Below are 26,531 nucleotides of genomic sequence, written 5' to 3' on the forward strand. Positions count from 1 at the left end.
GAGGTTGACGCCAGACTGACACAAACGGTAACTAATTATTTTGAATCTATTTTATGTGTTTGAATTTGAATTATTTGAATTATTAATCAATGATATATTCTGAGGGGCAACTGAAATTGTTTTTAATATTTACAGACATTATCATATAACTGCATTATCAGGCTCCGATCACTCGAAACAAACTTAAAGTCAGAACCTGACTTAATAAAACAAAACTTCTGTTACATAAGGATACAAACTTAAGTTTTGAATTAAGTCTGCACTTTTGTTTCCAGAAATCGGATCCAGAACTTGAATAACTGTTACAACAATATTGCATATAATTGTCAACAGTCGTTGATAACATGACGTTTCTCTCATTGTATTTTTTGAAAAGGGGGTTTCTTGATGATTTACGACATGGTACTGTAAACTTTTATTCGAATAAAATCTAAATACACCAAAGTAAACTTCCGCGAATTTATATCTATATCAAATATAATAAAATCTTCATTCGATTTTCAAATCCGCGAATTTAAATCCGAGAACATGTTTTGAAACGGAAATCGCAAAATTTAATAGCCGCGAAAGAAAATCGGTTTACAGCATGTAGTGGTAACCGTTTCTATCATAATTAAAATAATCTTTGGAAGACGAATTAAAACTGTCGTAGGTCCGCTTGCTTTCGAATGATGTACTAGATTTGGACAGAAAATGGTCTGAATAGAATAGTGAGAAATAATAAAATATAGGTGACTATGTTGTATTTCGTACAGTACATATAATGAAAAGCACCTGTTCATGACGTTCAATATAAAATAAAAAAATATATAAATTATATAGAAAACCTTATTAATCAATACGTACTTATGGATGATTTATAATGCGTGTTAGCTTCAATTTATCAGACAAAACCACAAAGAATAATAATACATTTTTTTATTTAGACAATGTTTACATATTTAGATTTTCGTCTAGTTTATTATACTGCCTTATTTAGGACAAATATTATACAATAGAAAATACACTTTTAAAACAATATACATACCTATATACGATAAACAGTTATACAATACCCTAAAATCACGTTAATAAGCTTGAATCGTAAATAGGCCGGTCTTGAATGTAAGCATTGGATTTCTTACTGTCAAATGTATCTTGAAAATATGCCGGCTTTTAAAATAGGTTGCACTTGGAAGTAAGCCTTGGATTTTCTCCAAGGAAATTATCTAAAACATAAGACAACATTTTCTGATAGTGGTCAATATACAATTATCATAACGTTCTTTAGCGGTGTTTCTATTTCATTATATACATAAATATATGCATATGTATATTTAATTTATCTATGTATGAATTAGTACCTTATGGGTTTTTTTTCTTTTGTATTCATTTGAATGTTTCGTTAGTAAGCCTACCTTTCATTATAGGATAAATAACTTCAGAAACAATACGGGCTTGAAAATAGGCCGGTCCTGAAAATAAGCCTGGGATTTCCTACCAAAACAAAAAAATATATAAGCCGCGGCTTATTTTCGAGATTTTAAGGTATCCGTCTTAAAGATATTTATATACTATAACATATAAGGGAAGCACCAGGTAATATCACCTATTACATACCAATCGAAGGTCACTGGGTAGTCCCTATCTAGAAAACCTATTGGCTGTAGTTTATTATTGATGCATACTTTTTAAAAAGTAAGAATTCAAAATATATGACATTAGTGCTTTAATGATAACACATAATATCACAGCGTTGATATCATAGACAATAACATAACACGCATTTTGACATAAATAACTAAATTATAATGATAATAATACAAACACAAAATCTAAAATTCATTTGTAATTGAGTAGATCACATTAAAATGACAATTCAAATATATCATACATATATTCAGAATATACTAGACAATCCCTTATTACCTGATAATCTCTCTGTTCGTAAATTATACAATGCAGGATAAAAGCTACATTGATTAACGTTCATAAAGGCTGTTCTGCATTTAGAAATGTAGTTTTTTTGCATGAAAAGATCGTGTTGTCAGGGTTGACTAATATAATTTTTACTGTCTTTTTAGTACACATATATATCTTCTTTGAACAAATATTGAAATTGTCTTCAGACCATAGCCTAGAGTTCTATTTATGCGGTAAGCTGAGATCATAGAAGGCACTTGAACTTCTAACTGAAGAGACTTGTCATAAATACCGTCGAAATTTAATATCAGACGGATCATCAGATCTTTACAGGAGATAGAGATAGATGTTACAAAAACAAACATTTTCTCATGGTTAAAACATCAAGTAATTCAATGTCATGTTTCGTAGATGGAAAGGACTCGCATTAAACCAGAATGCATTTGTTATGCTAGTCTGGATTTCAGATGTAAGACATTTTGATGATGTCATAACCAGGACCTATTGTATCTCTTCTGATGTGGTGTCGTGTACATTTCCACTTCGTTCAGGTGTAGGGTTTCCTCTTCTTTCCGTTTTCTGAGCTGAGACCTGTAACATGTCACAAAGCGACATTATAAATAATCCATAAATGAATATTGATTACAAGCGTCTTCTTCGCAACATAACATTCATAATTATAATAATAACTAATTTGATGCTTAAAACTGAACAAACATAGATAGTATATTTAAAAGATTTAAAGATGCTCCAACGCCGACAAATGGTATTTTTTCACTATCAAAAACAGGAGAACATTTAGTATTTTTTTTCAGTTACAAAAGTTACTTACTTTAAACCATTACCAACATTGGAAAGTTTGAGCTTCTAATTTTGCTTCAAGTTAAAAATATGAAAAATAATTAATTGCATCCCGAAAAAAATCCGTTGCACTATATCCTATATGGAATGAAGTACTATTTGCGCATGCACCAGCGGCAAAATAAATTATTTTATATATTATTGTTTGTGTTAATTAGACATATATACACGATAATACACCAAATATTGTTCAAATAATGAATATCATTTATGCTCTGTCGGCGGTGGAGCATCTTTAAATGTTTCGGAAGAGTAAGCGTTCGTTTTATTTAAAGTTAAAGATGCCCCATCTCCGACAGAGAATAAACGATATTTTATCATTTGAACAATGATTGATGTTTACTTGTGTAAATCAATATCTAATTAACACAAAAAATGATTTAAATTAACCAGATTTGTTTTTTGTTGATCACTCCAAATAGGACATATTGCCATGGACTTTTTCGTGAAGCAATTAATCATCTTTAATATTTTTATATATTGAAGTGATTAAATGAGAAGCTCAAACATTTCAATGGCGGTAAAAATGATATAAAGTGAGTAATTTTTGTAACTGATGAAAACAATTATTTCGTCTTTTCCTGTTTTTATGGAGAAAAAAATTAACATTTGTCAGCGGTGAAGCATCTTTTAATCACCACATCAAAGTGCCAATTGTAAAGAGTGACCATTAAAGAAATCCGAAACGCTGTTCAGATACAGTCGGCACAACACTTATATACCAGTTTACACATATTTCTATTTTTTTAATATACACAGAAAAGTCATCCGACGGAAGATGATAGGTATTGGTGTTAAAAACCTATAACCATATACATAGGAACATTGGAATCATGGTATTGATACAGAATAAGACAATATTTCGTATACAAATGTTATACAAATAAAGATATTTAACATATTAATAGATATTGTCGGTTACAAAAACATGTTTGTTGACGAATATTGCGTAATGTTTATAAATGATAATTAGGTAGATATGAATGCAAACAAATGTCCCGAAATGTTATCATTTGACCTATATTAGGTAAGTTGATAACAAACATGGACAATGCACGCGGACACCGTCGATAATCTCCTTGTCAAGTTTGCTCCCTACGTTGACATACTTATAGGTCAATAACATGTATCAAATTGTGATAAAAAAATGATGACAGAATTTTGATGTAATCGACACTTCAATACAAATTAAGTATACATGTACATATACACGGTATTAATCCGTATTTGCATATTTATGATTTACATCTCCTTGCGGGTAGGTGTTGATTCTGACGTCATGTTCTTGCAGACGTAACGTCATAGTTTTCAGATAAATCGAGGTAAATTTCGCTCACAAAATAATGAAGCCGTAATATTAGATACCTAACCGAAAGGGATATATAATATGCAAATACGGAAAATTTAGCACGTACAAACGTAAAATCGATAATAATGTTGCAGGAGCAGGTATTAACTATCTTCTGCTGGCTTTCAGTTTATTTTAAGTTATATTTCAAGCGAATTTCACTGTAACGAACTGTCGCTTAAATATTTGTTATTTGAACATGGACATGAACTTGATGATTTAGCTCCCCAAAAGCATATGTAGGCTTATAAGAGAGTCGAAAACTCGGGAACATATATTCCTGGTTTTGAATAAAGCGCTGTAAATCACCGCCATGTTCAGTACCTTCGAATCGTATCACGTGACTGACGTCGACACGACCTGCACGTAGTGAGTGAGGTAACTAGCGTAAACACACATATGTTTGTTTACGTTTTCCTTTTGTCTAATACGAGCTAATTATGTTGGTATATGTCCACAGAGTGAGTATTTGAAACATATCAGTAAAATATTGTGTGTATCAAATATTGTTATGTGCGACCATTGGTTTTTTCTAGATCCAGTCTGCTGGGGTCGACCAAATTGTTTGTTTACGAAAAACTGTTCACATTTTCTCTTGGTTTCACAGCTCGTCGCACAGATTGTCGCGATGATTTTCGGAATGATTCGGCATCTTTCGAGACTATTTTCTCGTGTATATGTTAATTTTTTTTAGTTTTGTTATTAAGATACTTCCAGTGCTGCAGCGTTAAAAAATTGGTAAAATTAGATTTAAAGATACCTTTTAGAGCTACCTTAATGTATCGCTACATATGGAATTGGTAACATAATGGTCATGCATACATTTCAAAGTCAACTAATGTCTTCATGATTGTCTAACTATTCTACAACGTTATTCGAAGTTTGTTAAAAAAAGTACTTCCGTATTATTAATTTTCCAAGCACACAAGTCTCTATTTCTAATTGATTTAGTAAAATCATTATACACGAACCTCTAACATTCGGTTTACACGACACAGTTTAATATGTCACAGAATCAGAGTATGTGTCCTCCTGATTCTTACCTTTACATCACGGTGGTTCATATGGTTAGAAAGAAGGGTTGAGCAAGAAGTAAAAAGTTGTTATTCTCTGTTTACGGTGGCTTTATAACAAACCTCATCTCACTCTTGTTTCTTGACATAAATATGGACAACTAATACAATACGTGCTGCCACGAAACAGTTATATGAAAAACCGTTCATGTCAGAAACGAGAATATTTAACGCGTTAAACAAACTTTTAACGCGTTAACATTTAAAGTGTTTAAAGTAAGTTTAACGCGTTACAATATCTCGTTTTTGGCATGAACAGCCATTCATACAGTAAACGCTTGTTATTTGGAGACCCTGAGTCCTTTTCGTTCTTGATACTACTTCCGTGCAATTTGGTTTTTTTCTTCATATTTTCCGTTTCAGGATCGATCCCGAATTTTCATAGCGGTTTTTTTAAATAAAAAGTTATTGTTTTGTTTGTAGGATGCAATGTGCTTTAACGGATATAGACACAAAATGACATTAAAATTATGTGTAAGACGTGTATGTCACAAATCATTTCAAAAAGCGATATAATAAATATCAATGTAAATCTTTGTAGGTACCTCTTATAAATAATTTTTACGATGACAATAAATAGAATGACTGCTGCTCCGACAGACGTAGCTCCAACTACAACGACTGCAATAAAATAAATACACATTATGAATACCATCTATGGATAAACTATTAATACTTATATTGTATAAGCGTATTTTCATTAAGATAAAATGGTTAAAAATTTAATCATTAAAATATAATTTATATGATTTTATATGATTGTGTTATCTTTAAAATCTTTTATTTCAAAAAATGGTTTCTTCCAATCAATTTCCATCCCATTTTCTGTCAGATATTTTGTCATTTTCAAACTCATTAAACAAAACCTAACTTACAGAGTCGACTTGTTGGGTTTAATACAGTTATTTTCTGGTCCCTTCCATTGACCCTGTTGAATGAGCCCTCTCCAGACAGAGAGTCTTCTGTAGAGGTGGTCAGGGGATCTTCCGAAAATATTTCTTTAGGGGAAACTGTTTTGAGCTGCTTTGTTGTTTCAAAGTGTTTTGTTGTTTCATGTCCTGTTGTTTCATGATGTGTGATTGTGTGCTGTTCGGTTGTTTTATGATCTAATGATTGTTCTTGTTCTTTTGATGTTTTATGGTATGCTGTTGTTTCTTGTCCTGAGATTGTGTGTTGTTCTTTAGTTGTTCCATTTTCGTTTACTTTATGTTGTGTGGTTGTGTATAATTCTGTTGTTGTTTCTAGTTGTGTGGTAAGATCTTGTTGCGTGATTGTTTGTGATTGTGTTGTTGTTTCCAGTTGTGTTGTTGTTTCTGGTTGAGTGGTTCTTTCTGGTTGATTGGTTCTTTCTAGTTGTGATGTTGTTTCATGTTTGAGGATTTCTGGTTGCATGGTTGTTTCATATTGAGCTATTGCTTGTGGTTGTGTGGTTGTTTCTAGTTGTGTTGTTGTTTCTGCTGTTGTTTCTGGTTGTGTTGTTGTTTCAATTTGTGTTGTTGTTTCTGGTTGTGTTGTTGTTTCTAGTTTGTGTGGTTGTTTCTGGTGATGTTGTTGTTTCTAGTTTGGTTGTTGTTCCTTGCGGTGTTGTTGTTTCTGGTTGAGTGGTAGCTTCTAGTTGTGTTGTTATTTCTAATTGTTTGGTTATTTCTAGTGGTGTGGTTGTTTCTGGATGTGTGATTGTTTCTGGATGTGTGATTGTTTCTCGTGTCGTGATTTCGTGCTGTTGTTTCTAGTTGTGTTGTTGTTTTTGTTCTTGTTGTCTGTTGGTTGTTTCTAGTTTGTTGTTGTTTTAGTTTGTTGTTCTGTTGTGTTTTGTTTCTGTTGTTGTTTTTTGGTTGTGTTGATTTGTTGTGTTGTTGTGTTGTTGTTTCTAGTTGGTGTTTCTGTTGTTGTTGTTCTGTTGTGTTGTTGTTGTTGTTTCTAGTTGTGTTGTTGTTTTTTGGTTGTGTTGTTGATTCTGCTTGTGTTGTTGTTTCTGGTTGTGTTGTTGATTCTGGTTGTTGTGGCGTTGTTGTGTTTCTGTTTGAGTGGTGTTAGTTGTTTCTGTATTTTGTTGTTTGTTGTTTTGTGTGTTTGTTTCTGGATGTGTGATTGTTTCTGTTGTTGTTCGTTTTTTTTGTGCAGTTGTTTCTAGTTTTGTTTTTGTTTTTTTTGTGTTGTTGTTTCTTTGTGTGGTTGTTTGTTTTTTTGTGTTGTTGTTTCTAGTTTTGTGTTGTTGGTTCTTGTTGTTTTTTTTTGTAGTTTGTTTGTTTTTTTTGGTTTTGTTGTTTTTTTTTCTGGTTGTGTTTTTTTTTTGGTTTTTGTTGTTGATTCTTGTTGTGTTTGGTTTTTTCTTTTTTGTGTTGTTTTTTCTGCTTGTGTTTTTGATTCTGGTTGTGTTTTTGTTTTTAGTTTTGTGGTTGTTTTTTGGTGATTTTTTTGTTTCTTTTTGGTTGTTTTTTTTTTTTTTTTGTTGTGGTTGTTTTGTTTTTGCTTTTTTTTGTTTTATTTCTATTTTTTTTTTTTTTTGTTTTGATTTTTTTTTCTAGTTTTTTTTTTTTTTTGTTTTTTTTTTTTTTTTTTTAGTTTTTTTTTTTTTTTTTGTTTTTTTTTTTTTTTTGTTTTTTTTTTTTTTTTTTTTTTTTTTTTTTTTTTTTTTTTTTTTTTTTGTTTTTTTTTTTTTTTTTTTTTTTTTTTTTTTTTTTTTTTTTTTTTTTTTTTTTTTTTTTTTGTTTTTTTTTTTTTTTTGTTTTTTTTTTTTTTTTTTTTTTTTTTTTTTTTTTTTTTTTTTTTTTTTTTTTTTTGTCTTTTTTTTTTTTTTTGTTTTTTTTTTTTTTTTTTTTTTTTTTTTTTTTATTTTTTTTTTTTTTTTTTTTTTTTTTTTTTTTTTTTTTTTTTTTTTTTTTTTTTTTTTTTTTTTTTTTTTTTTTTTTTTTGATTTTTTTTTTTTTTTTTTTTTTTTTTTTTTTTTTTTTGATTTTTTGTTTTTTTTTTTTTTTTTTTTTGTTTTTTTTTTTTTTTTTTTTTTTTTTTTTTTTTTTTTTTTTTTTTTTTTTTTTTTTTTTTTTTCTTTTTTTTTTTTGTTTTTTTTTTTTTTTTTTTTTTTTTTTTTTTTTTTTTTTTTTTTTTTTTTTGTTTTTTTTTTTTTTTTTTTTTTTTTTTTTTTTTTTTTTTTTTTTTTTTTTTTTTTTTTTTTTTTTTTTTTTTTTTTTTTTTTTTTTTTTTTTTTTTTTTTTTTTTTTTTTTTTTTTGTTTTTTTTTTTTTTTATTTTTTTTTTTTTTTTTTTTTTTTGTTTTTTTTTTTTTTTTTTTTTTTCTTTTTTTTTTTTTTTTGTTTTTCTTTTAATTTTATTTTTTTTTTTTTTTTTATTTTTTTTTTTTTTTTTTTTTTTTTTTTTTTTTTTTTTTTTTTTTTTTTTTTTTTTTTTTTTTTTTTTTTTTTGTTTTTTTTTTTTTTTTTTTTTTCTTTTTTTTTTTTTTTTTTTTTTTTTTTATTTTTTTTTTTTTTTTTTTTTTTTTTTTTTTTTTTTTTTTTTTTTTTTATTTTTTTTTTTTTTTTTTTTTTTTTTTTTTTTTTTTTTTTTTTTTTTTTTTTTTTTTTTTTTTTTTTTTTTTTTTTTTGATTTTTTTTATTTTTTTTTTTTTTTTTTTTTTTTTTTTTTTTTTTTTTTTTCTTTTTTTTTTTTTTTTTTTTTTTTTTTTTTTTTTTTTTTTTTTTTTTTTTTTTTTTTTGTTTTTTTTTTTTTTTTTTTTTTTTTTTTTTTCTTTTTTTTTTTTTTTTTTTTTTTTTTTTTTTTTTTTTTTTTTTTTTTTTTTTTTTTTTTTTTTTGTTGTTTTATTTTCTTTTTTTTTTTTTTTTTTTTTTTTTTTTTTTTTTTTTTTTTTTTTTTTTTTTTTTTTTTTTTTTTTTTTTTTGTTTTTTTTTTTTTTTTTTTTTCTAGTCGTGTAATTGTTTCTATTGGTGTGGTTGTTTCTAGTTGTGTTGTTGTTTCTAGTGGTGTAGTTGTTTCTAGTCGTGTGATTGTTTCTAGCTTCGTGGTCGTGTGTGGTTGTATTGTTGTTTCTGGTGTAGATGTTGTTTCTGGTTTTGTTGTTTCTGGTTGTGTTGTTGTTTCTGGTTGTGTCGTTGCTTCTAGATGTGTGTTTGTTTCTGGTTGTGTTGTTGTTTCTAGATGACTTTTGTGTGGTTGTTTCTGGCTGTGTTGTTGTTTCACATTGTGTTGTTGTTTCTGATGGTGTTGTTGTTTCTGATGGTGTTGTTGTTTCTAGTTGTGCTTTTGTATCTGGTTGAGCTGTTGTTCCTGGTTGTGTGGATTTTTCTATTTGTGTAGTTGTTTCTAGTTGTGTGATTGTTTCTTGTGGTGTGGTTGATTCTAAATGTGTTGTGGTTTCTTGTTGTGTTGTTGTTTCTAGTGGTGTTGTTGTTTCTGGATGTGTGGTTGTTTCTATTTCTGTTGTTGTTTCTTGTTGTATTGTTGTTTTAAGATATGTGGTTGTTTCTAGTTGTGTTATTGTATCTGGTTGTTCAGTTGTTTCTAGTTGTGTGGTTGTTTCTAGTGGTGTGTGTGTTTCGGGTTGGGTTGTTATTTCTAGTTGTGTTGTTGTTTCTGGTTGTGTTGTGTTTTCTAGTTGTGTGGTTGTTTCTGGTTGCGCTGTTGTTTCTAGTAGTGTTGTTTCTGGTTGTGCTGTTATATTTAGTTGTGTTGTTGTTTCTTGTGTTGTTATTTCTGGTTGTGCTGTTATTTCTGGTTGTGCTGTTGTTTCTTGTTTTGTGGTTGTTTTTGGTTTTGCTGTTAATTCTGGTTGTGCTGTTGTTTCTGGTTTTGTGGTTGTTTCTGGTTGGGCTGTTGTAATAGGTTGTGTTGTTGTTACGTATTGTGTTGACTTCGTTGTGCCTTTTTCAATTTTGAATATTCCTTTATCCGTGACGGTCAGATTCTCTAATGCAAATACAAAAACGACAAATACTTAAATACTGTTGAGCCATTTGCAGAAATTTCAGAAACTATTAACAAAACATTACATCTTTGTTTTTCATTAATGTGAACATATTCTTAATGCTCTAAAATCTTAATACGACTTCCAAAATTGCCAGATTTATTCAAAGCAAATGTTGTAATCACTTACTTGCATACGTTTCGCATATAAATGGATGACCTTCACTAGAACAGACCTTACAGTATTCAATGTGGACCTTGCCATTAGGGCCCACCTGTACACGTGGACATTCTGCAATAGTACCTGTACAACAAATATATCGTTGTACAAATTTGTAGTAGCTCTCTGTAGTGCAGCGTTATCTATTAATAATGATACATGCCTTGATGATTTCGAAGCGGTGCACTTTAATATTAAATTTACAGGGGCAACATATATTACCCATACCCCCTCCCGCTTCAACGTTTCACAAGGAAAAATTTTAAGTAAAATCAATAGTTAAACTTAACGATCATTGTCTGATATAATTTTGTCACTACACCTTGCAAAAAAAATACGGTTTTGAAAATCATAAAAATTCTTTAATCAAGGTTAAACCGGGGTTTAAACGAGACTAAAATCTAAATAGTTAAGATCCTTAATCACTACTACAAATGTTTAGTGTAAAACGCAAGGTGGAGTTTTCGACGCCTATTTTCTGAGCGTCGAATTTTAAAAAGTTGTGAAGGTGTTTCAACCAATTTCTTGAAATAATATTTTTGATGCTGGGTTGAAAACAAAGGGTATGTATATCTCACATGATAGAAAAAATATGGTTTTCATAAAATTTTATCAGAAAAATATGTAGTCTGAGGCTATATGTATTGTTAATACGTTTCCTTATTTTGTGATGCCGGCCGGTTACATTTCACTGTTATACATGTACTATTGTTACCAATTTTTACCAAAATTTAGAAAAATGTCATAGTCATCATCGAGCGATGTCAAAAAGATTAGTCAATTAGGAACGTATGGCATAACAACTTTCTTACACTCCTGATTTTGGGTACGTTCGGCAAGATCAAACATTTTGATATGAAAAACAGTATTTTAATATATATTCATGTCTATATTGAAATGTGTTTCGTACAAAACTGATATAGAAAGCTCTTCAGAAAGCCACAATTGTCGATTATTATTTTTTTCTCCTTTCGGTACCATGGTCTGACAATGATGCAACTGAAACTAGCCCTAGACCCTACAAGGCAGGCAGTGAAAACCAATGAAGTAGGACCTTACATGAATACAGGGAGCATTTTTCTAAAACTAGCAATGGTGACCTTTACATTGACCAGATGGTCATGACGCTCAAAATATATCCTACATATTTTGATTCTTTGCAAACAGATGGAATATATTGGAAATTACTACAAGAAATGATACCGCAATAGTGACCTTGAATGTGATCTAGCAACCCAATTGTCAATCATATTTCTATGTTATACTTGTGTACACTCATTTTTGAAAATCCATCCATCTTATATTATCACTTTGTTACTTACAAAGTTCATTTCATTGCCAAAAGGATTAAAGAATTACATTACGGCTGGTCACATTCTTGATACTCCAAGAAAGTGTTACTAATATTATTTCACTATAATTATATCCATTATATTATCGTACATATTAAATGTTATGTTAATTTTCTATTTTTGAATTGTAAGGGTAATTTCATAATAATGAATTTAATAAAAAATTTAATGCCTATTACAATTTATTATAATCAATTCATGAATTATTAAATTTTCATCTCCTTTGTTATAATATGTGATTTTATTATGTGTCTGAATGCATGTCTTACTCCTACAACGCAAGTGCATAGGCCATTTATAACTATAGATAAATTGTTTTAACATTTTAAGTATAATAACTGTTGATGATTTATTTGTTTTTACAAATTAACAATTAATATCGATTTTTAAAAATTTCACCTACCTGAACTAAGAGGCTTTCCAGTAAAAAAAACTCGAAAAGTTTTGGTCCACACTCCATCAGCAATATGCCTACATACAAATTCTCTGTAGTCTTTACTGGATGGTATGGTTTCCGCAGACGCCATGGGGCAATGATTTAAAGAACTGTTCCATATGTTGCTAATTTCGTACGTGTCTGGAAATCAGAGGAAAACTATAATGTAACTTTATTAGTGTTATATAGGTACATTATGTCACTTAAAAGATGCAAACTAACGTACATTTTTTTATTTGTAGTATTTGTAAATAACACATTCTTTGATGATTCCATTCAAATATAATAGTTTCATTCTCTTACACGTTATTTGAGTCCAAAGTTCATTAAACATTGTACATCACGTAAAATTCAGATGTGTTCTTATCTACTTACCATGTTTATGATCTTTGCCTGAAAATATTTACGAGGCGCAAAGTAAAAAACAATTTAAAACCAAAGTTTAAAATTTTTTTGTTTTGTTTTCTATTCAGCGATTTCTTCTTTTGTTATATGTGTTAAATCATAAAAGTAATGTTATCCATTGAAGGAGTAAGCTAAAATAGACAATATGTATGTCAGTGCAAACTTTAATATCTAATACTGGCATTATCTCAGCATGAACCATCAAATTGGTAAATGAGATCATTATATTTACACAAGATAAGTTTTTGCTTGAAAACGCTTTGAGGATAGTTATGAAATGCAAGATATTGCATGCATTGTTAAGATGATTTTTTTATCAAAATGAAAACATTTTAATGAAATCATACATACATAAATATCTGAGTGACTGTTCACATTGACGTGGTTGAAATATGACGTCAGTCGTTCCAATTCTTTTGCATTTGGCACTCATACAACGTGCCATAGACGTTCTAAATGAAGAATCAACATTTGTTATTCCTGAAATGTAACGAAAGAAACATGAAAACACATCTGGAGGAATCAACCAACAACATATTGAGTATATAGCCATAACTGTACATACTTTAAAAAAATCAAAGACATTCTACCCTCGCATAAGTGCACACTCTAAAATAATCAAAGCTACAAGTAAACGTTTCATGAGCATTATGTTTTATTCTGCAAACAATAAAACTAAGGCTAGTATTTCATTCTGATCAACTGCATTAAAGAAAAGGTTTATATGCATGAAAAATGTTTTAAAATGGAATGATACCTTTATTACCTGTGTGGATTGGAATATGTAGCGTAATTAAAAATCTAGACAATGACAGTCTTAGCGTACCGGAATACCACCATAAAGCATCCTATTCCCTCACGAATTAAATTTGCGTTTTTAACTTTGTTACTGTTGTATTTTCTTTTGTCATTCATAATCATCTGCCAATTACGTGAATATTATTGCACTCGAAAATAGGGTTGTATACAGTATCAAAGACAGCATGCAGCACTTTCCATCCGGTCTTATTATACAGATGCTGCACAGACCAGGCGTCCAAATAGCTGACCGTAAGGTAAAGGTATCATTGTGAAGGCTCATGTGTATCTTAATTCGGGGACAAAACCAACGTCAAATGTTTAAAAAAAACGGCAATTATATACAAAAATAACAAAACATGTGATATTTACGCTAATTTGTCTTCTGGACTCGAAAATGACAAACATAGGCGAGTTGCAGGTAAGCAGGGAAAAAGGAAGAAGAAAAAGGCAAAAATATTTTTTGGTTACAAAAATGATTCTCAATACATATGCAAACAAAGGCATGGAAATATTTGATTGGAATAGATTATAATAATTATCTTACTGTCGATTTTATAGACGCTGGCGGTTTTTAAACCACCACACGTTACACCAAGGTCAGAGTTGATGCATATGTAAGGACAAGCGGAATCCGTTGTTGAGTTTTGGGGATTTGAGTTCCCCATGCAGAAACAGTTTTGATCCTGAAAAACAAATGTAAGTAAATATCAAATGTAAACGGGATAATTTATGTATTTTAATTGCTTTGTCTGTTTTTGTATTGATGTTTTCTCTATTTGTTTTTACAGATTTTAAAAGTACAAATATGGTAAATGATACAATTTATGTAAAACCCGTAGCGTTTTTGTACCAAATATACTGGTAAATGGTTTTATCTTCTTCAAATTCCATCCTTTTATATATGAATCTATATATGAATATAAGAAGTTACACCTTAAAATAAAAATATAATTGAACAGAAATACAGAGTGGCAAATTCCTTAACATGAAAATGATTTAAATCATATTTCAAAAAAACTACTTTCGAGTTTGTTCAAAGTATTAATTCAGTATTGTGTTCATTACAGATCATCCTCTCATTTTGCCAAACATCTATCAGGAATACGGTTGCATAACGACGTGAATTACACAGTAAATAGCCAGACGTACAACATCATTTGTAGACATACCTGGACAGCTATATGTTTGGAAGACGAACAGTATATTTGACAGAAAGCTGGGTTATTGTATATGGAGCTAAAAGTAGGTGTCGCACCATTCAACGGAAAACATCCTAAAAAGAAACCTTATACATTATAAATTTTAAAAGGACCTCTTTCACGAACAACGAAATTTGCTCATGAACCAATTTTATCAAAACTAAATGTTACATGTAGCAACATTAATGCAAACCTTGGAAATACGTTTGAAAAATTCAAAAGGGCCCAGGGGCCTGTGCTATGGCCAAATTAAAGTTGCCCAGTACAGGTATATGACAGGGCTCCCTTTTTGATCCAAAAATGTTTCAAAATAATGTTTTTTGTCATAAAACTGTATTTTTTAATGAAGAGAATAAATAATTACATAATATGATCACAAATGTGTAGGCAAAATGTAACAAATAAAATTTTGGCTACATTTTTAAGACATGTTGAAATTTTGGGTGTTATTTTCGGCCAAGTCAATTATTAAAAATGGGGATTCATCCACTTCCAGTTTGAGTGCACCAAAAATATTTTCTAAAAAGTTGGCACACTACCTAAAGTAAATGAAGTGAAAATTTCAGAAAAATTGTTGACCGGTAAATTTGTCGTTTAACGGTTATAATATGGCAAGGTCTATTTTTAAGCAATATTACACTATGGTCGCACCACGGCCCTTTTAATCATAAAATTGAGAAACCGAAGAAAGTTAATATATTAATCTTATTTAATACTCATAAGGTAAATTTATATATGATTTTATAACCTATATATTGTAGGATAATCAAAATATTGAATCATAATAACAAAGTGTTTCGGAATTTTAGGGCATTATCATTCACTTTTCAAGCTAGATTATGAACTGCATTCTCAGAAATATTCCTTTTATTTATAGGTGAATGGCATATAAAGTAAAATAATAACTTGAATAGATTTTTTTATGTTATGGAGATATAACACAAAAATCTGAGTGTACTCTAAATAAACCGCGAAGCGGTTTATGATGAGAGTACACTCAGATTTTTGTGTTATATCTCCATAACATAAAAAATCTATTCAAATTAATCCTTATAATTCAATTTACTAAAGATAATCTCTTCAACATTTAAAATTCATTTTGGGACTCTTTTGTCTATGAAATTATTACGCCGTCATCTCAGCCAATCAGAAGCGACGTTACAAACGGCGACGCCATTTTTTCCTTTATGGGCTGATAAAGTAAATTTTTAAGCCAATGGAAATGCTCGTAACAAGCAACATTGAATTATATATATATATAATAATAACAAAATTTAGAAAAAAAAGATGGGTGTATGTAGATTATTATGTAAGAGAAGCAGGTTTTTAACAATTTTCACTCATCCAGTATATTAGTAGATAAATGTATAATGTTGTTGGGGTTATTTTTTCTCAAAATATTGTGCTTTCAAAGTGTTGGCAATGGCATTAAATCACACCATTACAAGTTTTTGTGTTAAAAAAACAAAGACAAATTTATTTATGATTTTTTTTCGTACAAAATTATATAATAATTTTACCATATCTAGTATTTCTTAGCAGTTTAAGATTTAGATTGTTCATAATATTTTGTGATCAATCAACTGAAGTTTGATTTCGGATTTTTGAAATTTCTTCAGAATTTTCATGAATCCCATAAAGATTAACTAAGATTTTTTTTTCAGTTGAAAAACGAACAGCATCTTTTATGGTTAATGAAGCAGTCAAAAGTTTTTGATGTCCACAGTTTTATTTTTCATAATTAGCTTTGTGTATCGTAAACATATCATACTTTCAATCAAAATGGCTTAAGATTATCATTTCAGGTATTAAAGTTTGATTTTATAAGAGATTTGGTTATCACAACATGAATTAAACATGTCAGAGGGATCCAAATAAATTAATTTATACGTGATACAAAGCTAAGTAACATACAGTATATGTAATACACTGCATCTAAATGATTTCCAGTTTGGTCAGACTCTCTCATTTCATGTTTGACTGTTTCCCCATTATCTCTGTACGGTTAACATATCCGCAAATTAATATTTTTACAGATGTTTATATACTTCAGAATTGCTAATAAAATTCATATAATTCTAAACTCAAAGTCAGTTTATATAGTATGGAATAAAACTGTTTCATCGTCAAAACACTCCTTACCACAGGGATATACACCATGTACATGTACTGTGATCGAAGACTTTCTTTTGTGTCTAATACTCAGTAAAGCTATGAATTTTCTAATGGTCAAATAATACTAACATGGAACTCAAATATTATTATTGACAATAAACATAAAATCAAGTGTTGATGATTTACTTTCAGATAACGTGTATTTAATTTTCATTATCAAAACTGCTACATTCAGTTAGCTATTTTGCAAGATTAAAGAAGTAATTGGCATTAATGTATCTAAATCTGAAATGATACATACATGAGTTTCCCGACCAAATTAAACTTAAAATCTAAAACAATGTAATATGTTAAAGTGATGAGATTTACATTTGTTAGCATGAATCAACAAAAAATGTTAATTTATCAGAAGTGTTAGCCCGGCCTGCAAATAATTGAACTTCTGTAGGTTTGTAACAAATGACCCATGCATGTAACCTGGTAACTCTTCGCTCTTAAACCGTACAGTTACAGAATCCCATTTTAATCACTCTTTTCACTGTAATTGTGCTCTATAATTACAAAATAAATCATTAGAACAGGACATATTAGTGAAGCTACTTCAAATGCAAAACAGCTTATTCTAAAAACGCCCAAATGTTTTGAAATTTTGATTATGTAAAACTTAATTTATATACAAAGTATCACTAAATAAATCAATTTGAAATCGTATCAAGCGTTCCAGATGAGTATTGGATTATATATTAATGTTGACATCGTAAGATTTGTGATTTATGATCCAAAATAAGCATATTCATATTCATACGTTACTAAAATAGACCTTGCCATATTATAACCTTCAAACGACCAATTTACCGGTCCACAATTTATTTCTGAAATTTTCCCTACATTTACTTTAGGTAATGAGCCAATTTTTCAGAAAATATTTTTGGTGCACTCAAACTGGAAGTGGGTGAATCACCATTGTTAATAATTGACATGGCCGAAAATTACACCCAAAATTTCGACATTTTCTGTCTTCAAAATGTAGCCAAAATATCATTTGTGACATTTTGCCTACACATTTGTGATCATGATATGTAATTATTCATACTCTTCATAAAATGATACAGTTTTATGACATAAAACATTATTTTGATACCTTTTTTGGATAAAAAAAGGAACCCTGTCATACACCTCTACTGGGCAACTTTAATTCGACCATAGCACAGGCCCCTGGGACCTTTTGAATTTTTTAAACGCATTTCAAGGGTTTGCATTATTGTTGCTACATGTAATTTAGTTTTAATGAAATTGGTTCGTGGGCAAATTTCCATTGTTCGTGAAAGAGGTCCTTTATCTCAAATACAAATGCAAACAAAATGTGTATTTTTGCAACAAGAACGTTAAAATCCGCTTTCAAAATTGTAAATTTTGATAATTTGTAAAAGATTTTTGTTCGGCACATATTTATATATATACATATATTCTCACATACCCACGTATGACATCCATTTTGAAATCATTTGAGACCAAACAAACGTTGTTCTAATTTCAGGATAGTTATCATCTAGTATTGACATCACTTCCGGTATATGCCGAAACAATCCTCCGTGCATGTGTTCTACACAATATTTCTGTGCATCACTCCAGCTTTTCGTATAATTAATGTAAAAGTAGTCCATTACTGGTCGGTTCTCATAGGAATTATTCGTCATTATCGTTGTGCTAGAAAACATTGATGTGGTTTCTTGTTGAACTGCTGTGTCAGTTATCCTTTCGGAATACAATGTAGTTGTTTCTAGTCGTGAATCGCTTGTTGTTACTCTTGTAGTTGTTGTTGAGGTATGTATTTCTTCAGTAGTGGCTAGTTTTAGAGTGGTCGTGGTTGTTGGAGTGGGTGTTGCTGCTTGAATGGTTGTTGTTGCTTGAGTGGTTGTTGTTGCTTGAGTAGTTGTTGTTGCTTGATTAGTTGTTATTGCTTGAGTAGTTGTTGTTGGGGTAGCAGTGGTTGTCGGTATTTTTGTTATCGGAGTCGGAGTTGTAGTTGGTTTGATTTCAAAAACGTCTGGTTTTGAACTGAAGCTGTAAGCTTAAAATAAAAACATAAACATATAAAATCCTCAGAAAATAGATTTGTGGTGAAAATGAATTTCACTAGGCTTTGTTAATTTGTAATTGTTATGTAAAATGCTAGAATAATTACGTCAGTTTACGTGTGTATACTAGACAGATTATACATTGTAAATATCATCAGTTACAAGCTAGACTTACGTCAGTGTACGTGTGTATACTGGACAGACTTGATATGATATGCAATAATAGTATTACCGTGTATTTGGAATTTCTAGATATTGTCTTCATGATGTGAGGATGGCGATCGTACGCGATTACGTTTGTTAATCATTCCCGCAAACTGTTGTCAGTTTGTATATTTACTTGATGACGTCATACTTCCGGTTGTTATCGGGAGTTATTTTTAGTATTATAAGTTGCTAAGGATCGTGCTTTTGTAAATAGTAGTTATTTTGGAAATGGTAAATTATTTACAAAGGAATATGTACAGTTAAATCTTTATATTGCATTTTTTGTTGTTGTTGCTATTGTGGCACGTGAATTTTACGATAAAAACCAGATGTAACGGTTTTCGAGATTCAGAACAGCAGACAGCGTAAGGGAGGCAACTCATATAGAAAGGTAACTTTAGGCATTTTTTCACAAGTACTTCGGTACAATTTTATTAGTATATTTCGAGTTGCTGATTAGTTAATAAGCTTTAAGCATTTTTTTAGAAATTATTAGATATTTATTTAGGTTTAGTTTAGCTAAGATAAATGTGTGAAATACGTAAGTTATAAGCACATGATAGTTTTTCGGATAGGTTCGGAATATAAAATTATTAGTTACATGTGTGTAGGATAATCGTTGATTACGTAATGTACAAGCGAAACGATAGCTATACATAGTAGTTCAGTGTGGAGTACGTAATGTACAAGCGAAATGATAGGTATATATAGTAGTTCAGTGTGGAGTACGTAATGTACAAGCGAAACGATAGCTATACATAGTAGTTCAGTGTGGAGTACGTAATGTACAAGCGAAATGATAGGTATATATAGTAGTTCAGTGTGGAGTACGTAATGTACAAGCGAAATGATAGGTATATATAGTAGTTCAGTGTGGAGTACGTAATGTACAAGCGAAATGATAGGTATATATAGTAGTTCAGTGTGGAGTACGTAATGTACAAGCGAAACGATAGCTATACATAGTAGTTCAGTGTGGAGTACGTAATGTACAAGCGAAATGATAGGTATATATAGTAGTTCAGTGTGGAGTACGTAATGTACAAGCGTAATGATAGGTATATATAGTAGTTCAGTGTGGAGTACGTAATGTACAAGCGAAATGATAGGTATATATAGTAGTTCAGTGTGGAGTACGTAATGTACAAGCGTAATGATAGGTATATATAGTAGTTCAGTGTGGAGTACGTAATGTACAAGCGAAATGATAGGTATATATAGTAGTTCAGTGTGGAGTACGTAATGTACAAGCGAAATGATAGGTATATATAGTAGTTCAGTGTGGAGTACGTAATGTACAAGCGAAATGATAGGTATATATAGTAGTTCAGTGTGGAGTACGTAATGTACAAGCGAAATGATAGGTATATATAGTAGTTCAGTGTGGAGTACGTAATGTACAAGCGAAATGATAGGTATATATAGTAGTTCAGTGTGGAGTACGTAATGTACAAGCGAAACGATAGCTATACATAGTAGTTCAGTGTGGAGTACGTAATGTACAAGCGAAATGATAGGTATATATAGTAGTTCAGTGTGGAGTACAGTACGTAATGTACAAGCACATTTTAGGGATTCTTTAGACAGTAGGTTAGTTAGTTTATTATAGGATAAGCTGTATAGCGATTTGTTAGATTTTTCATAGTGGTACGTTTTATAAGTATCAATTAGAATATAACTATATATATCATTAATAGCTGTTCTGTTCCGTACTATGGTGTGTATGGTGTGAGCTGAGGATATTTTGTATGTTTATATTATTGTCTATATTGTTTGACATTTGATATGTGTAATAAACCAAATCAATTTTACAAAGTTGTCGATCTTTCCATCCACCTCGCAAAACTACAAAAGTAAAAATACAGCAAGATCATATATTTATAATGGCACACATTTATCTAACAGTAGGATACAGTACGATATGGTGTTATGATCGATGTTATGGTTAGTGTAGTGATTGGTGTTGTAGTTGATGTTTGTGTTGTAGGTGTTGTTGTAGGTGTCATGGTTAGTGTTGTAGGTGATGTGGTTGGTGTTGTGGTTGGTGTTGTGGTTGGTCCTGTGGTTAGTGTTGTGGTCGGTGTTGTGGTTGGTATTGAGGTCCGTGTTGTGGTTGGTATTGAGGTCCGTGTTGTGGTTGGTATTGAGGTCCGTGTTGTGGTTGGTACTGAGGTCCGTGTTGTGGTTGGTATTGAGGTCCGTGTTGTGGTTGGTATTGAGGTCCGTGTTGTGGTTGGTATTGAGATCCGTGTTGTGGTTAGTGTTGTGGTCGGTGTTGTGGTTGGTATTGAGGTCCGTGTTGTGGTTGGTATTGTGGTCCGTGTTGTGATTGGTATTGAGGTCCGTGTTGTGGTTAGTATTGAGGTCCGTGTTGTGGTTGGTATTGAGGTCCGTGTTGTGGTTTGTATTGTGGTCGGTATTGTGTTGGTATTGAGGTCCGTGTTGTGGTTGGTCCTGTGGTTAGTATTGAGGTTCGTGTTGTGGTTGGTCCTGTGGTTGGTGTTGTGGTCGGTGTTGTGTTTGGTATTGTGGTCCGTGTTGTGGTTGGTATAGAGGTCCGTGTTGTGGTTGGTCCTGTGGTTAGTATTGAGTTCCGTGTTGTGGTTGGTATTGAGGTCCGTGTTGTGGTTGGTCCTGTGGTTGGTGTTGTGGTTGGTGTTGCGGTTGGTATTGTGATCCGTGTTGTGGTTGATATTGAGGTCCGTGTTATGGTTGGTATTGAGGTCCGTGTTGTGGTTGTTATTGAGGTCCGTGTTGTTGTTGGTATTGAGGTCCGTGTTGTGGTCGGTATTGTGTTGGTATTGAGGTCCGTGTTGTGTTTGGTGATGTTGTTGGTATTGTGGTTGGTCCTGTGGTTGGTGTTGTAGTCGGTATTGTGTTGGTATTGTGGTCCGTGTTGTGGTCCGTGTTGTGTTGGTATTGTGGTCCGTGTTGTGGTTGGTCCTGTGGTTGGTGTTGTGGTCGGTCCTGTGGTTGGTGTTGTGGTCGGTGATGCGGTTGGTATTGAGGTTGGTACTGTAGTTGGTATTGAGGTACGTGTTGTGGTCGGTATTGTGTTGGTATTGAGGTCCGTGTTGTGGTTGGTCCTGTGGTTGGTATTGTGGTCCGTGTTGTGGTTGGTATTGAGGTCCGTGTTGTGGTTGGTATTGAGGTCCGTGTTGTGGTTGGTCCTGTGGTTAGTATCGAGGTCCGTGTTGTGATTGGTCCTGTAGTTGGTGTTGTTGTTGGTGTTGTGGTTGGTCCTGTGGTTGGTGTTGTGGTCGGTATTGTGGTTGTTATTGAGGTCGGTATTGTGTTGGTATTGAGGTCCGTGTTGTGGTTGGTCCTGTGGTTAGTACTGAGGTCCATGTTGTGGTTGGTCCTGTGGTTGGTATTGTGGTCGGTGTTGTGGTTGGTATTGAGGTCCGTGTTGTGGTTGGTCCTGTGGTTGGTATTGTGGTCGGTGTTGTGGTTGGTCCTGTGGTTGGTATTGAGGTCCGTGTTGTGGTTGGTCCTGTGGTTGGTATTTCGGTCGGTATTGTGGTTGATCCTGTGGTTGGTATTGAGGTCCGTGTTGTGGTTGGTCCTGTGGTTGGTATTGTGGTCCGTGTTGTGGTTGGTATTGAGGTCCGTGTTGTGGTTGGTATTGAGGTCCGTGTTGTGGTTGGTCCTGTGGTTAGTATTGAGGTTCGTGTTGTGGTTGATCCTATGGTTGGTATTGAGGTCCGTGTTGTGATTGGTCCTGTGGCTGGTATTTCGGTCGGTGTTGTGGTTGATCCTGTGGTTGGTATTGAGGTCCGTGTTGTGGTTGGTATTGTGGTCCGTGTTGTGGTTAGTATTGAGGTCCGTGTTGTGGTTGGTATTGAGGTCCGTGTTGTGGTTGGTATTGAGGTTCGTGTTGTGGTTGGTCCTGTGGTTAGTATTGAGGTTCGTGTTGTGGTTGGTCCTGTGGTTAGTATTGAGGTCTGTGTTGTGGTTGGTCCTGTGGTTGGTATTGTGGTCGGTGTTGTGGTTGGTATTGAGGTCCGTGTTGTGGTTGGTCCGTGTTGTGTATTTAGGTCCGTGTTGTGATTGGTATTGAGGTCCGTGTTGTGGTTAGTATTGAGGTCCGTGTTGTGGTTGGTATTGAGGTCCGTGTTGTGGTTTGTATTGTGGTCGGTATTGTGTTGGTATTGAGGTCCGTGTTGTGGTTGGTATTGTGGTCCGTGTTGTGATTGGTCCTGTGGTTAGTATTAAGGTTCGTGTTGTGGTTGGTCCTGTGGTTGGTGTTGTGGTCGGTGTTGTGTTTGGTATTGTGGTCCGTGTTGTGGTTGGTATAGAGGTCCGTGTTGTGGTTGGTCCTGTGGTTAGTATTGAGTTCCGTGTTGTGGTTGGTATTGAGGTCCGTGTTGTGGTTGGTCCTGTGGTTGGTGTTGTGGTCGGTGTTGCGGTTGGTATTGTGATCCGTGTTGTGGGTTGTGTTGTTGTTGGTGTTGAGGTCCGTGTTGTGGTTGGTATTGAGGTCCGTGTTGTGGTTGGTATTGAGGTCCGTGTTGTGGTTGGTATTGAGGTCCGTGTTGTGGTTGGTATTGAGGTCCGTGTTGTGGTTGGTATTGAGGTCCGTGTTGTGGTCGGTATTGTGTTGGTATTGAGGTCCGTGTTGTGTTTGGTGATGTGGTTGGTATTGTGGTTGGTCCTGTGGTTGGTGTTGTAGTCGGTATTGTGTTGGTATTGTGGTCCGTGTTGTGGTTGTATTGTGTTTTGGTCGGTATTGAGGTCGGTGTTGTGGTTGGTCCTGTGGTTGGTGTTTTGGTCGGTGATGCGGTTGGTATATATGTTGGTCCTGTAGTTGGTATTGAGGTCCGTGTTGTGGTCGGTATTGTGTTAGTATTGAGGTCCGTGTTGTGTTTGGTGATGTAGTTGGTATTGTGGTTGGTTCTGTGGTTGGTGTTGTGGTCGGTATTATGTTGGTATTGTGGTCCGTGTTGTGGTCGGTATTGTGTTGGTATTGTGGTCCGTGTTGTGGTTGGTCCTGTGGTTGGTGTTGTGGTCGGTATTGTGTTGGTATTGTGGTCCGTGTTGTGGTCGGTATTGTGTTGGTATTGTGGTCCGTGTTGTGGTCGGTATTGTGTTAGTATTGAGGTCCGTGTTGTTGTTGGTGCTGTGGTTAGTGCTTTGGTCGGTATTGAGGTCGGTGTTGTGGTTGGTCCTGTGGTTGGTGTTGTGGTCGGTATTGTGGTGGTATTGAGGTCCGTGTTGTGGTCGGTGATATGGTTGGTATTGAGGTTGGTCCTGTGGTTAGTATTGAGGTCCGTGTTGTGGTTGGTCCTGTTGTTGGTATTGAGGTCCGTGTTATGGTCGGTGATGTGGTTGGTATTGAGGTTGGTCCTGTGGTTGGTATTGAGGTCCGTGTTGTGGTTGGTCCTGTTGTTGGTATTGAGGTCCGTGTTATGGTCGGTGATGTGGTTGGTATTCAGGTTGGTCCTGTTGTTAGTATTGAGGTCCGTGTTATGGTCGGTGATGTGGTTGGTATTGAGGTCCGTGTTATGGTCGGTGATGTGGTTGGTATTGAGGTCCGTGTTATGGTCGGTGATGTGGTTGGTATTGAGGTCCGTGTTATGGTCGGTGATGTGGTTGGTATTGAGGTCCGTGTTATGGTCGGTGATGTGGTTGGTATTGAGGTCCGTGTTATGGTCGGTGATGTGGTTGGTATTGAGGTCGGTGTTATGGTCGGTGATGTGGTTGGTATTGAGGTCGGTGTTATGGTCGGTGATGTGGTTAGTATTGAGGTCCGTGTTGTGGTCGGTGATGTGGTTGGTATTGAGGTTGGTCCTGTGGTTAGTATCGAGGTCCGTGTTGTGGTTGGTGCTGTGGTTGGTGCTGTGGTTGGTATTGTGTTGGTATTGAGGTCCGTGTTGTGGTTTGTTTTGTGGTCGGTATTGTGTTGGTATTGAGGTCCGTGTTGTGGTTGGTCCTGTGGTTAGTATTGAGGTCCGTGTTTTGGTTGGTCCTGTGGTTAGTGTTGTGGTCCGTGTTGTGGTTGGTATTGAGGTCCGTGTTGTGGTTGGTGTTGAGGTCCGTGTTGTGGTTGGTATTGAGGTCCGTGTTGTGGTTGGGTTGGTCCTGTGGTTAGTGTTGTGGTCGGTGTTGTGGTTGGTATTAAGGTCCGTGTTGTGGTTGGTGTTGAGGTCCGTGTTGTGGTTGGTCCTGTGGTTAGTGTTGTGGTCGGTGTTGTGGTTGGTATTGTAGTCGGTGTTGTGGTTAGTGTTGTGGTCGGTATTGTGTTGGTATTGAGGTCCGTGTTGTGGTTGGTATTGAGGTCCGTGTTGTGGTTGGTATTGAGGTCCGTGTTGCGGTTTGTATTGAGGTCCGTGTTGTGGTTGGTATTGAGGTCCGTGTTGTGGTTGTTATTGAGGTCCGTATTGTGGTTGGTCATGTGGTTAGTATTGAGGTCTGTGTTGTGGTTGGTCCTGTGGTTGGTGTTGTTGTCGGTGTTGTGGTTGGTATTGAGGTCCGTGTTGTTGTTTGTATTGAGGTCCGTGTTGTGGTTGTTATTGAGGTCCGTATTGTGGTTGGTCCTGTGGTTAGTATTGAGGTCCGTGTTGTGGTTGGTATTGAGGTCCGTGTTGTGGTTGGTCCTGTGGTTAGTATTGAGGTCCGTGTTGTGGTTGGTATTGAGGTCCGTGTTGTGGTTGGTCCTGTGGTTGGTGTTGTAGTTGATATTGAGGTCCGTGTTGTGGTTGGTATTGAGGTCCGTGTTGTGATTGGTATTGAGGTCCGTGTTGTGGTTGGTCCTGTGGTTGGTGTTGTGGTCGGTGTTGTGGTTGTTATTGAGGTCCGTGTTGTGGTTTGTATTGAGGTCGGTATTGTAGTGGTATTGAGGTCCGTGTTGTGGCTGATTCTGTGGTTAGTATTGAGGTCCGTGTTGTGGTTGGTCCTGTGGTTGGTAATGAGGTCCGTGTTGTGGTTGGTATTGAGGTTGGTCCTGTAGTTAGTGTTGTGGTCGGTATTGTGTTGGTATTGTGTTGGTATTGAGGTCGGTGTTGTGGTTGGTCCTGTGGTTAGTGTTGTGGTCGGTGTTGTGGTTAGTCCTGTGGTTAGTGTTGTGGTTGATATTGAGGTCCGTGTTTTGGTTGGTATTGAGGTCCGTGTTGTGGTTGATATTGAGGTCCGTGTTGTGGTTGATGTTGTGGTTGGTGTTGTGGTTGGTCCTGTGGTTGGTATTGTGGTCGGTGTTGTGATTGGTCCTGTGGTTGGTATTGTGTCCGTGTTGTGGTTGGTCCTGTGGTTAGTGTTGTGGTCGGTGTTGTGGTTGGTATTGAGGTCCGTGTTGTGGTTGGTATTGTGGTTGGTGTTGTCGGAGTTGTGGTTGGTGGTGTATGTGTTGTAGTATGTGTTGTAGTTGATGTTGTGGTGGGTTTTGTAGTTTGAGTTGTGGCCGGTGTTGTAGTTGGTGTTGTCATCGGTGTTGTTGTAAGTATTGTAGTAGGTGTCGTAGTAGATGTTGTTGTAGATGCTGTAATTGCCGATGTTATGTTTGTTGGTTGTGGTGTTGGCTTTGTTAATGGTTTCCCTGTAGGTGTTAATGGTGATGTTGAAGTTAAATTAATGTTTTGTATCTTTGTTGTATGATTTCAATAATGCTTTGATATGCTTTCTA

The 26,531-nt window shown here is 33.8% G+C and overlaps 3 protein-coding genes across 3 annotated transcripts; all 3 read right to left on the reverse strand.

The window, feature by feature from the left end:
- Positions 1-909: 909 nt before the first annotated feature.
- Positions 910-6,863, reverse strand: LOC138322414 (uncharacterized). The gene is made up of 3 exons (XM_069266444.1): positions 6,060-6,863; positions 5,730-5,805; positions 910-2,493 (listed from the first exon to the last, which is right to left on the reverse strand). Exons 1-3 carry the CDS (start codon positions 6,574-6,576, stop codon positions 2,391-2,393), a joined length of 696 nt encoding a protein of 231 aa, XP_069122545.1. The 5' UTR covers positions 6,577-6,863; the 3' UTR covers positions 910-2,390.
- Positions 6,668-19,059, reverse strand: LOC138322134 (mucin-2-like). The gene is made up of 5 exons (XM_069266189.1): positions 19,047-19,059; positions 18,106-18,699; positions 10,291-10,404; positions 9,196-10,103; positions 6,668-6,913 (listed from the first exon to the last, which is right to left on the reverse strand). Exons 1-5 carry the CDS (start codon positions 19,057-19,059, stop codon positions 6,668-6,670), a joined length of 1,875 nt encoding a protein of 624 aa, XP_069122290.1.
- Positions 19,060-20,978: 1,919 nt separating this feature from the next.
- On the reverse strand, positions 20,979-25,230 carry LOC138322000 (GATA zinc finger domain-containing protein 14-like; the record flags this gene model as incomplete). Its single annotated transcript, XM_069266059.1, has 4 exons — positions 20,979-21,080; positions 21,576-22,155; positions 22,252-22,562; positions 23,695-25,230. Coding segments are annotated over 4 exons (2,529 nt in total), but the record flags the coding sequence as incomplete, so codon positions are not given.
- Between the last annotated feature and the right edge of the window lie 1,301 nt (positions 25,231-26,531).

This window comes from Argopecten irradians, chromosome 4, assembly GCF_041381155.1.
Source record: "Argopecten irradians isolate NY chromosome 4, Ai_NY, whole genome shotgun sequence".
NCBI classification, from domain to species: Eukaryota; Metazoa; Mollusca; class Bivalvia; order Pectinida; family Pectinidae; genus Argopecten; species Argopecten irradians.